A 16,217-nucleotide genomic window follows, 5' to 3' on the forward strand; every position below is an offset into this window, starting at 1 on the left:
GGGTTAAAGATCTAAATGTAAGACTTAAAACTAAAAATCCTAGAAGAGAACACAAGCAGTAACTTCTTGACATCAGCACTAACAACTACTTTCTAGTTATCTCTCGAAGAAAGGGAAACAAAAGCAAAAATGATCTAATGGGACTACATCAAAATCAAAAGCTTCTACACAGCAAAGGAAGCAATTAACAAAACGAATTTTGTTTTATATATCTGTATATATCTGCTAGTATAGTGTATACCATATTGCTAGTATGCAAAATATATAAAGAATTTATAGGGATCCCTGAGTGGCGCAGCGGTTTGGCGCCTGCCTTTGGCCCAGGGCGCGATCCTGGAGACCCGGGATTGAATCCCACATCGGGCTCCCGGTGCATGGAGCCTGCTTCTCCCTCTGCCTGTGTCTCTGCCTCTCTCTCTCTCTGTAACTATCATAAATAAATAAAAATTTAAAAAAAAGAATTTATAAAACTCAACACACAAAAACAAATAATCCAATTACAAAGAACATAAACATTTTCCAAAGATTTTCAAATGGCCAACAGACATGTGAAAAGATGCTCATCATCACAGAAACGGAAATCAAAACTACAATGAGCTATTATCTCCCGCTTGTTAGAATGGCTAAAATCAACAACACAAGAAAGAACACCTGTTGAGGAGGATGTGGAGAAAAAAGAACCCTCAAGCACTGCTACTTGGAACACAAACTGGTGTAGCCATTGTGGAAAACAGTATGGAGGGTCCTCAGAAAGTTAAAAATAGAACTACCCCACAATGCAGCAATTGCACTATTGGGTATTTGCATAAAGAATACATAAACACTAATTCAAAGGGATATATACACCCCTGTGTTAATAGCAGCACTATTTAGAATAACCAAGATATGGAAGCAGCTCAAGTGTCCATCAATTGATGAATGGATAAAGAAGATGTGGTATATATATATAAAATGTAATATTATTCAGCCATAAAAAAGAATGAAATCTTGTCAATTGCAACAAAATGGATGGAGCTCAAAAGTGAAATTCTAAGCACAGGAAGTCAGTGAGAGAAAGACAAATACCATAGGATTTTACTCATTTTGTTATTTAAGAAATAAAACAAACAATTGAAAAAAAGAGAGACAACCAAGAAACAGACTACAGAGAACAGGTTTTTAACACAGGGGAGGAATATGAGGGATGGGTGAAATAGATGATACAGATTAAAGAATACACTTATCATAATGAGCACTAAGGATTGTACATAACTACTGAGTAACTATATTGTATACCTGAAACTAATACAACACTGTATGTTAACTATACTGGAATTAAAGTTAAAAACCTAATAAACTTAATATATTTGTTATGCATGTATGTGTGTTCAGCAAAAGAAAAAGAATATGAAATTATATATATAGGTTTAAGCATCCATCCAAAACATATATCACATTGGTTAGAAATAACAGCTTTAAAGTCTGAATTGGATTCAGATCTATCACTTGCTAATACAATGACCACAGGATAATTACTTTACTTCTATAATCTTTAGTATCTTTATTCATAAAGATGAGTATACCAACACCTATCATACAGGGTTACTGAAGGATTAAATGATAAAACAAATGCATAACATTTGAAGTTCTACCACAAAAGAATACAATAAATTTGCTACTATTACTAGTACTATTACAACCTTAATCATGTAAAATACTACACATACATATAGAGGGAAAAAAAGATGAAAACTAAAACATTAATAGGAACTATTTCTGAGAGGTTATAAAAAGTAATTTTTATTTTCTTCCTAATATTTCCTAGTACATAATACTCGTATCAGAAAAATTTTTAATGAAAGATATGTTAGCATTTCACAATGCTCTATACTCCTGTCTGAAGCAACATGGCCCCAATCTGTCAACATACACCTCTACACACACTCTTAACCAAATAATATTTACACACTGACCTGAAGGACAGTAAGTTGGAATTTAGTCCCCTTCTCTGGTCGAGGACAGGAAGCTCTTCTTTGTTTGATCCGATCTTGTTTGCCATTTCCACATGGGTTATCAGGGGTATTGATGTTTTCCTTCACAAATGCCACATCATGATTCAAACTAGTTATTAGAAAAAAAACAAAAGCAACTCCTATTCAATTTCTCAGAGAAAACAGTATTCGATGATTCTCAAAGCACAGTACTTAACCCAAATCAGAATTAACATCTGAAATTCTATGATGTCTAGAAGAATTCCATTCTGATGGTAAAATTCTAGAAAAACTCCAATTATAAAATTATACATAATGAGTTTAAGGAAAATAAGAAATATAATATCTGAGAATATACAAAAAGCAAATTGTATACTTAAGATTGGTTAATTTAATGGTATGTGAATTGTATCTCAATAAAGATGTTTTTCAAAGTTATGAAAAACTGAGATAATATGTATTTATCTGGCAGTCACCTGACAGTAGTAGGAATGAAATAAAAACACTGTCATTGATGGACCTTTATGGAACCTTTTATCAGAGGATGCTCTCGATCAATTTTATCTTGTTTGTTTTGGGGTATATTATTAATGTGTTCAAATACAACTCCTAACAAACAATTTTCTATCAAAATATACCTGTTTATGTATTGAACTCAATAGAGTATAGACAGATGAAGTGCAGGACATAAGAACAGGGTAGGAGAAAAAAACAAAAAATGAAAATGAGACTAAAAATATGTAGTAGTGACTTCTTGGAAGATGGTAGCAGAGTAAGAGGAACCCCTATGCTCACCTGTCCCATGAATACAACCAGGTAACTATCAAATCATCCAAAATACACCAGAAATTAACCTGAAGACTAGAAGAATGAACTACACAACTAAAAGTAAAGAAGAGGCCACACTGAAGAAGACAGAAAGTGTGGAGACGTGGCTGGGGAGAGAAATAGACTGCAGCCACTGGGGTGGGGAGGAAGCAGTGGTCACAGGAAAGGGTTACAGACTACCCATACAGGGTAGTGAATGGGAAAACAAATCCCCGTAGCAAGAGAGGTCAAATTTTGTGACTCTTGACAATCAGTGGGGCATAAAGCCTGGAGTTTTAAAGGTCACTGGGCTTGGCTGGGATACAATCCACAGGGGATTGTGCTGCTCTTGCAGAGTAGACAGGCAAACAACCTGTGGGTATACAGTGTGGAAAGAGTGATATGAAGAGTACCTGGAGTACAAAGTGGGGAGGTTATTTATTCATTTCAGACCATATCCCAGAAAGGCAGCATTCACGGAGAGAAACCTTCAGGAAGAAAGGAGCTAGGTGGTGCTATTTCCTTCCCCTGACCCTAAGTGTAAGCACAGGGCCACCACAGGAACCAGCACAACTCTGACAATCCCTACCTAACATGCTTACACCAAGCTCTGCCTCTCCCACATTCCAGTGGTACCTTGATTTCCCAGCTCTTTTGCCATACTCCCACCGTGGCAGGCCACCTCCCCAGAAGACTGGCCCCAAACTCTGCTTACACATTGTCTCCTGACAGGAATTTTGCAGAGCCTCAGTTACAGTGGTGGTGAGAAACAGACCAGAGCACACCTAGTTAAAACATGCCACTTCAGGCAAGGGGACAAAACGCTGCCCACAACCAGCAAGCAAAGTCTCTGCAGACAACTGACCTGAAGGACAAAGTGCCTAGGACAAAATAAGAGCATATGCAGGACACACTGGAGACACTCCAGCAAGCTACAGGCCCTGTGGAACAGGGATACTACTGAGCAGGGCACAAGGACCTATTCATCAGAAGGCCATTATCCTTAAGAACAGAAGATGTAGCTGACTTTCCTAACAGAGAAAGAGGCACAGAAATATCAGTAAAATGAGAAGACAGAGAAATTTATCCCAAATGAAAGAATAGGACAAGGCCACGGCCAGAAATCTAAGCAAAAAGGAAATTAGTAACATGCCTGATAGAGAATTTAAAGTAATGTTCACAAACATACTCACTGGACTTGAGAAAAGAGTGGAAGACATTAGTGAGATCCATAATACAGAGATAAGGAATAACATAGCAATGATAAAGGGCTCATTAAACAAAATGAGAAGCACACTTGACGGAATGAAGAGCAGGATGGAAGAAGCAGAGGAACAAATTAGTGACCTAGAATACAGAATACTGAAAACTAATCAAGTTGAACAAGAGAGAAAAAAGAATTATGAGAAATGAAAATAGGCTTAGGGAACACAGTGACTACACCAAATGTAATAACATTCGTATTATAGGAGTCCTAGAAGAAGAAAGAGAAAATGGAGTAGAAAATTTATTGTAAGAAGTAAAAGCTGAAAACTGCCCTAATCTGGGGAAGGTAACAGACATCCAGATCCAGGAGGCACAGAAAATGCCCAACAAAATCAATAAAAGGAGATCCATACCAAGATATATTGTAATTAAATTGGCAAAATACAATGATAAAAAAATAAAAGCAGCAAGGCAAAAAAATATAGTAACATAAAAGAGAAACTCCATGGGGCACCTGGATAGCTCAGTTGGTTAAGCATCTACCTTCAGCTCAGGTCAAGATCTTGGGAGTCGCGGAATCAAATCCCACATTGGGGTCCCAGCTCAGTGAGGAGTCTGCTTCTCCCTCTCCCTCAGTTCCTCCCCCCACTCATGCTCACTAAGTAAGGCTCACAAAGTGGGGCCAGCAGAGGATTTTTCAGCAAAAGCTCTGCAAGCCAGAGGGGAGCAGCATGATAGATTCAAAGTGCCCAATGAGAAAAATCTGCAGTCAAGAAAACTATCCACCAAGGCTCTCATTCAGAATAGAAGGAGAGATAAAGAGTTTCCCAGACAAATAAAAACTGAAGGAGTTCATGACTGCTAAGCCAGCTCTGTAAAAAATATTAAAGGGGATTCCTAGAGTGGGAAGGAGAGAACAAAAGTAAAAGTATAAAGGTAGGAAACTAAGCAGTAAAGATTAATATTTCTGTAAAAATTCAGTCAAGATATTCACAAAATAAATGCAAAACACGTAAAATATGTAACTATATGAAATATGACAAAATATATCTAAAATGTGGGGAGGAGAGGAGTAAAGAATAGGCCCAAACTTAAACAACCATCAAATTAATACAGACTGCTACATGCAGAAGAGGTCACATACAACCTAATGGCAACCATATCTCAAAAACCACTAATAAATATGTAAAGGACAAAGAGAAAAAATCCAAATATATCAATAAGGAAAATCACCAAACTGTGAAAGAAATAAAACAATAAAGGATCAGAGAAAATCTTCAGAAACAAACCACAAAACACAGAATAAAATGACAATATATCAATAATTACTTTGAAGGTAAATGGACTAAATGCTCTAATCAAAAGTCATAGGGGGACAGAATGGATAAGAAAATAAGATTCCCCCCCCCCAAAAAAAAAGAAAAAAAGAAAATAAGATCCATCTGCAAGTGGCCTATAAGAGACTCATTTTAGATTCAAAGACACCAACAGATTGAAAATGAGGAGGTGGAGAAACATCAATCAAGAAAATGGATGTCAAAAGAAAGATGGAGGAGCAAAGCTTATATCAGAGAAAATAGACTTTAAAACAAAGACTGTGGGATCCCTGGGTGGTGCAGCGGTATGGCGCCTGCCTTTGGCCCAGGGCGCGATCCTGGAGACCCGGAATCGAATCCCACGTCGGGCTCCCGGTGCATGGAGCCTGCTTCTCCCTCTGCCTGTGTCTCTGCCTCTCTCTCTCTCTGTGACTATCATAAATAAATAAATAAAAATTAAAAAAAAAAGACTGTGACAAGAAACAAAGAAGGACACTATATAATCATAAAGGGGATATCCAACAAGAAGATGTAACAATTATAAACATCTAGGCACCCAACAGATGAGCAACAAAGACAAAAAGTTAATAACAGATACAAATAATCAATAATCATACAGTAGTTGAGTACTTTAATACCCAACTTATATCAATGGACTGATCATTTAAACAGAATACCAGGGTGCCTGGGTGGCTCAGTTAGTTAAGCATCTGCCTTGGGCTCAGCTCATGATCTCAGGGTCCTGGGATCGAGCCCCGTGTTGGGCTCCCTGCTCAACAGAAAGTCTGCCTCTCCCTCAACTCCTCCCCTCACTCATGCTTGCTCGCTCACCCTCTCTTAATCGCTCAAATAAATAAATAAAATATTTTTTAAAAGATAGCAACAAGGAAACACTGGCTTTGAATGAAATACTGGAATAGATGGATTTAACAGATACAGTCAGAACATTCCATCCTAAAACAGCAGAATACACGTTCTTTTCAAGTGCACACTGAACAATCTACAGAATAGATCACATGGTGGCTCTCAAAACAAGCCACAACAAATTCAAGAAGACTGAAGCCATACCATGCATATTTTCTGACCACAATGCTATGAAACTAGAAGTCAATCACAAGAAAAAATCTGGAAAGACCACAAATACATGCAGGTTAAATAACATGCAACAGTCAATGAATGGCTCAACCAGGAAATAAAAGAAGAAATAAAGAAACAAATGAAAATGGAAACACAATGGTCCAAAACCTTGGGGATGCAGCAAAAGCTGTTCCAATGTGGAAGTTTATAGCAATGCAAGCCTACCTCAAAAAGCAAGAAAACTCTCAAACAACCTGACCTTGCACCTAAAGGAGCTAGAAAAAAACACAAACAAAACCTGAAACTGGCAGAAGGAAGGAAATAATAAAGATTAGAGCAGAAATAAATGATATAGAAACTAAAAAAATAGAACAGACCAATGAAACCAGAAGTTGCTTCTTTGAAAAAAATTAATAAAACAAACCTCTAGCCAGACTCAGAAAAGAGAAAGGAGGTGCACCTGGGTGGCTCTGTTGGTTAAGTGTCTGCCTTCAGCTCAGGTCATGATCCTAGGACCTGGAATCAAGGCCCACATCAAGCTTCTGCTCAGCAGGGGGTCTGCTCCTCCCTTTCTCTCTGCCCCTCTTCCCACTTGTGTTCTCTCTCTCTCTCAAATAAATAATTAAAATCTTTAAAAAAAAAAAGGAAAGAGAAAGGACCCAAATAAACAAAATCACAAATGAGAGGAGAAATAACAACTGACATCACAGAAATATGAACAATTATTGGAGAATATTATGAAAAACTATATAACAACAAACTGGACAACCTAGAAGAAATGGATAAATCCATGGAATTATATAAACTCTCAAAACTGAAGCAGGAAGAAATAGAAAATTTGCAAAATCAGATAAAGATACCACGAAAAAAGAGAACCACAGGCCAATATCCTTTATCCTTGATGAATACAGATGCAAAAATCCTCAACAAAATACTAGCAAATCAAATCTAACAATACATTAAAAAATCATTCACCACAATTAAGTGGGATTTATTCTTGGATTGTAAGGGTGGTTTAATAGTTGCAAATCTATTAATACATTACATCACATCAATAAGAGAATGAATAAGAACCATATGATCATTTCAATAGATGGAGCAAAAGCATTTGACAAAGTACAACATCCATTTATGATTAAAACTCTCAGTGAAATGGGTTTAGAGGAAACATACCTCAACATAATAAAGGCCATCTATATAAAACCCACAAGTAACATCATACTTAATGAGGAAGAACTGAGAACGTTCTCGTTCTCCTAAGGTCAGCAACAAGTCAAGGAAGTCTATTGTTTCACTTTTATTCAAGATAGTACTGGAAATCAAGCCACAGCAATCAGACAACAAAGACAAAAATAAATAAATAAAAGGCATCCAGATTGGTAGTAAGAACTAAAACTTTCACTATTTGCAGAAGACATGATACTATATATAGAAAACCCATGGGCAGCCTGGGTAGCTCAGCGGTTTAGTGCCACCTTTGGCCCAGGGCATGATCCTGGAGACCTGAAATCGAGTCCTACGTCAGGCTCCCTGCATGGAACCTGCTTCTCCCTCTGCCTGTGTCTCTATCTCTGTCTCTGTTTCTCATGAATGAATAAATAAAATCGTAAAAAAAAAAGAAAAGAAAATCCAAACAACTCCACCACAAACTGCTAGAACAGATAAAGAAATCCAATAAAGTTGCAGGATACAAAATCAATATACAGATATCTGTTGCATTTCTTTCTTCGTTAAAGATTTATGTATTTGAGAGAGTGAGAGAGAGAGCGCGAGTGAGCATGAGCAGGGAAGGGGCAGAGGGAGAGAGAGAGAGAGAGAGAAAAAGGATCTTAAGCAGGCTCAACGTGGGGCTTGGCCCCAGGTCCCTGAGATAGCAAATGCTGGCAAAAATGTGGAGAAGAGATAACTACTGTGCAGTTAGTCAGACTGTAAACTGGTGCAGCCACTCTGGAAAACAGAATGGAGGATCATCAAAAAATCAAAAATAGAACTACCATATGACTCAGCAATTTGACTTCTGGGAATATATCCTCAAAACCAAAAAAACTAACTCAAAAAGATATCTGAACCCCTGTGTTCATAACAGCATTATTTACAAGAGCCAAGACATAGAACATGGAAACAACCTGTCTGTCCATAGATGGATGAATGGATAAAGAAATTGTGGTGTGTGCATATATACACATACACACATACACTCACACAGTAGGATATTATTCAGCCATAAAAAAGGGAAATCCTACCATTTGCAACATCATCAATGGACTTTGAAGGCAGTATGCTAAGTGAAATAAGTCAAAGAGAAAGACAAATAATGTATAATCTCATAAGTGGAATGTAAAAAAAAACAAAACAAAAAAGTAAAAAAAAAAAGAAAAGAAAAGAAAAGAAAAGAAAACCCTACACAAATTCATAGAAAAAGAGATCAGACTTGTGGTTACCAGAGGTAGAGGGTGGAGGGAGGGAAAACTGGAAGATGGTGGTCAAAAGGTACAAACTTCCAGTTACAAGATAAATAAATACTAGGATGTAATACACAACATGCTATATTTAACACTGCTGTGTGAGATACAGGAAAATTGTTAAGAAAGGATATCCTGTGAGTTCTCACCACAATAAGAGAAATTTTTTCCTTTTTTATTTTCCTTTTATTGTATCTATCTAAGAAGTTGGATGTTAGTTGAACCTCTTGTGGTAATCATTCCACAATGTATATGCAAATTAAACCATCATGGTGTATGCCTTAAATGTATACAGTGATGTATGTCCACTATTTCACAATAAAACTGGAAAAAATTACAATCATAGAATTAAAAACTCATCAAATGGGTACAATAGCAAAATGAACCGAACAATGGAAAGAATCAGTGAACTTGAAGAGAGAACAATAAAAGTTATCTAATTTGAACAAACACAGGGAAAAATATTAGTTTACAACTACCAAAAAATAACAGTTATATACCTAGTTGTAATTTATTTCTTTAAATTAGATGGGCTTTTACTCTAAATTGCACTATTCTTTCTTTCCTTTAACTCTCATAAGCTTTTCTTAAAAATATAATAATGAGAACAAGAAAATGGTGAATAATTTAACAATCCATATGATCATTATTAACATAAAAAAGTAAAAACAATACTTTTTATTTTTATTGAACATACACACAAATACAAGAACACAGAAGCTTCTCTAATCAAGAATCAAGATTCACCAAGGGGATGCCTGGGTGGCTCAGCGGTTGAGTGTCTGCCTTTGGCTCAAGGCATAATCCCGGTGTCCTGGGATCGAATCCCACATCAGGCTTCCTGCATGGAGCCTGCTTCTCCCTCTGCCTATGTCTCTGCCTCTCTCTCTGTGTCTCTCATGAATGAATAAGTGAAGGAATGAATAAAGAAATAAAATCTTAAAAAAAAAAAGATTCACCAAGCACCTATTGAGTACAAATACTTCAAAATACTCTCGTTGTTTTCATGGTATTAATGTGAAAATACTCACCTTCTAACTAAATCCGGTTTTAGAAAAGCTGCTTGTTGTTCAATTCCAATGGCCTGGGATACAGGCTGTAAATAGTACAGAGATAAAACTTGTTATAATAGTAAACTTCAAGCTAAAAATGCAATCTGCAATTATTTCCAAAAACATGGTTGCTACATTCCATATTTTGGTTATCTCACAAACTAGGTAGAATGTCTACATTACTGAATGTTTGCTGTTATTACCAAACATAAAGAAAAATAAAATATACCAGTATTTATATTCATCAATATTTTTCATTTGAAAAGATAGCATTATCTTATATACATACTTTTGTTTGTGTTATTTTTCAATGGAGAATATGGACATTCAGCTTCCTGTCCTGACTGTAAAACCAGTACTAAAAGGAAGAGTTGCCACCATTTCACAAAAAGATAAATAAAATGACTCAAGCTTTAACTTACTTTGTGCTCTGGCTCTTTCTTGCTCTCTTTCCACTAAACTACTGACAACTATCTTTTTTGAGGCATTAGTAATAGTAGTTGTAATACTGGTCCTCTAAGAAGGAAAATGTCAACCATGTTGGAAAACAATTTTAAACATTTATATAACCCATCCTACATACTCTCATTGGTGACAGCAGAACGTACTTAAAATGTATATCTACCAAAATTGATCTCTTTCCTACCTAGTTTAAACCCTCTATGATGGTTCCTCATCTATAAGGTTAATTTCCTTTGGATGGCAAAGTCTTCCATGAACTGGTACCTGCCTCATTCTCAGACTCCTTTACTTGAAGCCACACTGAACTGTAGCTCCTTTGAATGAGTTGGGTTCTTCTATATACTATGACTCTACTTATGTCTCATCATCTTCCTGGACTATTTCAATTCCTCCTCAGTCCTGTCCAATCTATGAACAGAACTCCTATATACAAGAAGCCTTCATTACAACAGGTTCCAGAAAAGCCAGCAAAACCACATTGGGTACTCTTCATAAAACATACCTTAGCTCATATCTTGCTTTCTAAACTATAAGGGATGAAGGTTTCCTAGAGAAATGGCTGATTCCAACATTAGGGCAAAGAAAGTACAAGATGAGGCTGGATCATCTTGTTATGTCAAAAAGTAAAGAACTGCTCAAAGAATGATGGGAATATATCAAAAATATACAGGAGCCAGCCTGAAGGGGTTCCTACTGCTCAAATATTGGACAATTTGGGCATCAAGATAATGATAGTAACAATATAACCCATTTGATAAGATGAGAAAACATAAGTTCATACTGATACAAAGTTTCTACAGCACAACGCCAACTAATAAATATAAGAAATGATGAAATCAGAAAATCATCATTAATGATAAAACTAGTGGGTAAAATTTACATAGTTTCAGAATATATCCCCACAGATTACTTATTAATTACAAAAGCAAAAAAAAAGGTTACTTTATGGTAGAACACTATATATAGCAGGCCCCACCTTAACCAAAGAATTAAACTTAACCTCAGCAATAATGGGACAAACTGATATCACATGCCTCATAATATGATATGATGTGCAAAGAACACATCATCGCTTACATGGTATTCCTGACAAAAATGCATGATCTGAATCTGAAAAAAAAGGAAACTTCAAACAAACTCAAATTGAAGGACATTCTTTTTCTTTTCTTTTTTGTAAGTAGTCTCCACGCCCAGTGCAGACCCCAATGCAGGGCTTGAACCTACAACCCTGAGATCCTGGTCATAAAGCCTAAGGAAATAATACAAAGGTAGAAAAAAGTACATAGTATAAAGTTCACTTCATAGTAAATACTCAATAAATGGTAGATGTCTCTGTGTTTTGATTGTGGTATTATACATAATAAAAACTGCTGCAAGTTAGTTGTTCAGGAATAGGGAATACGTTAGGTAAATATGAATATTTATTGCACTATCGTGTGGCCATTTAATACTGGAATTATGAAGGCCAAGTAAAGGCAGGAAAATTACTTACCTGTACTTGTTCCATTAAATAAATAATGGTATATTCATAGAAAGGATATTATGTAGCTCCTTAAAAATGTATTAAAACATATAAGTTAACACTATAGGTGAAAAAAATTATAAAAGAGTATGTATAGTATGGTTACATTAAAATTACATATATGTATAAGCATATAAAATGGTCTGGAAGAATATATGACAAGGTGTTAAATAAGCTTACCTATATATTCATCTTTCTTTGATAATAAGAAGAAAGATAAATTCAACTTTGTACAGATTTATCAACCCTCAAATCTGGTAATTACAGGGCAGGTCCCCATTATTTCAATGCACAACATTATAGTCATTTTAAACAAAAGTAAAAAGGGAAAATTTCATTAAATCTGAAAGACATGTATAAAAATAGTCCAGCATCCATTTGTAAATATTAGTTTTGAAACTCCTCAAAATATTATGAGAGAACTTGATTTGAAGCTTTCACATAAAAAAGACAGATGAACCAACTATTAGCCATGATTCTGAGGACACAAATAGCATTAATAATCCTGTTTATAAGTGGTTATAAAATATCATTCCAAATTATTGTCATAGTAACCATGTCTTGTTTCTCTTTACTTAATCCATAGGCTTTACCTCCAGATTTATGCATCAGGACACCATGTCAGAAAACCTATATATCTACCACTTACAGTCTACAGCACTTTAATATAATTGCATATGTTCCATTTCGCTGGGACTCAATATAATTCTTTTAAAATTTCTTTAATACAACCATTTGTTAAGTTGGATACATTTTGTTGAATCTTGTGTGTATGAATAAAAGAAATCTCATTGCCAAAATACTTGTTTTTGTGTTTAAATAGTGATTATGTTAAAAAGCTAATTATCTAACCTACAATTAGAAGCTAATTTGTCCAGGAAAAAACCTCAGTAGGGGTTGACTAGGTTGGAAGAGAAAAGAGAAGGCAGAAAATGATACTTTGTGCTTATTTCTCAACTACTCCCCACCTTAAAGTCCAAATGAAAGACAGGCACCAATCCCCTTTCCTAATGAGACCTTGATAATCTGGATGCCTGAGACTTTAGTAACTTGCTAGCAAAGTTCGATAATAGTGAAGTACGTCTGCACACATGCAAAATGAGGACAAGGCCAAAATGAGAAGCAAAATTAGGCTTGGATTCCATGGGCCAGACGATCCCCTCCTCTCCATTTGGACATTTAAAACACTCTCTTATATTTGTTTTTAGATCTTTCTCACCCATGAGGCTGTGAGCCATTTGAGGAAGAGACCTTAGCTGTAAAATTTATCACAATATTGCCAGTGCCTAACCAACACCTGAAATAGGAATAGATAATCAATAATAGTCTTTCATTAGTATAATATTCTCATTTTTATTACTATTTTTATTTTTATTATAGGAACAAACCGATCACTATTAAGCATTCGTTTAAGCTAAGCATTTCATATACATTATTTAACTAAATTTAACCCTATAACAACTCTGAGCAGTAGGCATTGCTATCTTCATTTTACAAATGAGCAAACTGAAGCTGTGATGGAAGCAAAAATTGAGTCACTAAGTGGAAATTAATGAATAGATAAATGACTCCGAAGAGTACTGAGGATGTGCACACCACAGAGGCTTTTCTGTTAGTTTTTGTTGGTTCCTAACCCTCTTTCTCCTTTATTTAACTTCATCATTACTTGTCCTCCTCCCACCAGTGATTCTTAGCCCTGGATGCAGTTTATAATCTCAAGGGAAGGAGAAGAGGAGGGAAGAAAGAAAAAGGAAACAAAAAACAAGAAACATTTAAACATTTCATAAACTGCCTTATTGTATTCACAACACTACAAACCATGTCTTCCTATGATGTGCTTTTTTTTTTTAACAACCACCATTTATTAAGCACTTACTACATGTCAGGCACTTCTTACATATATCTCATCTAATCCTAATAAGCCTGCAAGGTAGGCTTTTTTTTTTTCTGACAAGATGAAAATTATCCACATACAGAAAAGTTGAATATTTGTTCAGTGAAAACCTATATATCTACCACTTACAGTCTACAGCACTTTAATATAATTGCATATCACATGTATATCCATCAATCCATCTAACTTTTTACATTTCAAAATAAGTTGCAAATGCAAGACAGGCATTTTAAAATGTCATTTTACAAATGAAAAGAATCAGAGCTAAAATAAATTAAGTAACTTTCCTCAAATCATATAGTAAATAATTCAGAGACGTTATTCAAACTCAGGTCTAACTAAAGGTGCAAACTGCTCAAAACCACATGTATGATGTATATAGCTGTTTAACAGTGAAATTCCTATTTTTAAAAATTATCATTGTATATGTCAACTTCCATATCTTTATAAAGTTATTCATCTGTAAAGTCATTGCTTATCTAAGGCCAATACCTGGCCAACCCAAGATTCTGAATAATGAAATTTACTCTAAGAAATGACTGATCCACAGCACAGTTCCATGGATAAACTCACATAATGACACCCAAGCTATTAAACAGGCAAGGAAAAAAAGATGAAAACATACCAGCACCACAAAGATCGACAGATAAGAGTGACAGAAACTAAGAGGAAGATTCATTAATTATAAGGCAAGTAGAACTAGATAAAAGAAAAAAAATTATGTGGGCTTTACTCCACAGTCTTCCGAGGGAGTACCTCATGAAAGGGAACTGAAAGTCAACTTATATTTTATACTTTGCCCCTATTATCTGTCCCCAGTTCGGTTATCAAGGGTCTGTACCAACCATCAAATTGATCAGAAGCTGCTCTTGGTACAGCCCTCCAAGCTTTCTACAGCTATTTGGAGAGAGCAACTAATCCTGTTTTGGTTTTTGGGGGGTTTTTTTGTTGTTGTTTTGTTTTGTTTTGTTTTGGAAGCAGTGAGAAAGCCTAACAGTAGGGTAGAGGGAGAGAGAGAGTCTCAAGCAGAATCTGTACCAAGTGCAGAGCCTGATACCATACGGGCTGGATCTCACAACCCTGAGACCATAACATGAGCCTATACCAAGAAACCAAAGCTTAACTGACTGTGCCCCTAACATGCATTTTATTTTATTTATTTTTTTAAAGATTTTTAAAAATGTATTTATAAAGATTTTATTTATTTATTTGAGAGAGAGAGAGAGCACACGAGAGAGGAGAGGGGCAGAGAGACAAGCAGACTCCCCACTGAGCAGGGAGCCCAGGATCATGACCCAAGCTGAAGACAGACACCTAACCGACTGAGCCACCTAAGTTCCCAAGATTGATTGATTGATTGATTATTTATTTATTTATTTGAAAGAGAGAGAAAGAGCGAGCACGCACAAGCAGGTGGAAGGGGTAAAGGGAAAAGCAGACTCCCTGTTGAGCAGGGAGCCTGATGTGGACTTGATCCCAGGATCCCAGAATCCCAGGATCATGACCTGAGCTAAAGGCAGACCTTTGCATTTTAAAACAATCACTCTGCTTCTTAGAATGAGAAAAGGGTTATAAAGGAGCAAAAGCAGAAGGAAGAACAACAATTAGGTGGCTACTCTAATCATTCAAGTAAGAGAGATTAGACCATCACAATAATGATGGAGGTGGTGAGTAGTCAGGTTGTATATATTTTAAAGGAAAAACCAAAAGGCTTTCTGATGATTTGAAGGGAGATATGAAAAAAAGATAATAAAAGATGTGCATAGATATATGGCTTGAGTAAAAGGAAAGATAGTTTCCATTTGCTGAGAAGGGGACAACCAAGGAAGGAAGAGCCTTGGGGAAGTGGTGGAAGGGGAGTGCAAAAGAAAGTGTTTTATTTTGGACATACTGAATTTGAAATGCCCATTCTATATAATCAAGTAGACATATTGGGTGTAAAATGAAGAAATATAGAAAAGACAAACAAAAACAAACATTCTTTCCAAGAACACAAAGTCAAAAGCAAGGTGGGCTGAAAATATGAAATACGCGCACGTGCACACACACACGCACACACATATTCTGGTCTGTCTGCTGAGAACTCTGGTAACTATAACCCACAAGTAGCAGCAAACACACCTAACATCCATATTTTGGTTTCTAAATTATATTGCCACTAGTTAGGGCTCCATGGAGAAATGACCAATTCCATTGATGGGGCAGGGAAAGTACAAAATGAGCATGAAACATCATGCTGAGCCAGAAAATAAAGAAGTACTCAGGGAATAATAGGGACATGTCAAAATGACACAAATCTACCCTGAATGTGTGCCCATTAACCAAGTCTGGGGTACTTTAACCATCAAAATAAATAATGATAACATTATATCACAGCCTATTAAATAATAGAAGGCCCTATGAGTCCACACCTAAATAAATAAATAAATAAATAAATAAATAAATAAAT

The 16,217-nt window shown here is 35.9% G+C and overlaps 1 protein-coding gene across 4 annotated transcripts in view; it reads right to left on the reverse strand.

The window, feature by feature from the left end:
* Positions 1-16,217, reverse strand: part of WNK3 (WNK lysine deficient protein kinase 3) — a 154,172-nt gene that overhangs the window by 43,611 nt on the left and 94,344 nt on the right. For all 4 annotated transcript variants that reach the window (XM_035712180.2, XM_035712181.2, XM_025468536.3 and 1 more), the window contains exons 11-12: positions 9,870-9,934; positions 1,953-2,100 (exon numbers count right to left, since the gene is read on the reverse strand). In XM_035712180.2, coding sequence (XP_035568073.1) covers positions 1,953-2,100; positions 9,870-9,934 — 213 coding nt within the window. The remainder of the gene's footprint in view (positions 1-1,952; positions 2,101-9,869; positions 9,935-16,217) is intronic.

Source organism: Canis lupus, chromosome X (assembly GCF_003254725.2).
Source record: "Canis lupus dingo isolate Sandy chromosome X, ASM325472v2, whole genome shotgun sequence".
Lineage (NCBI taxonomy): Eukaryota > Metazoa > Chordata > Mammalia > Carnivora > Canidae > Canis > Canis lupus.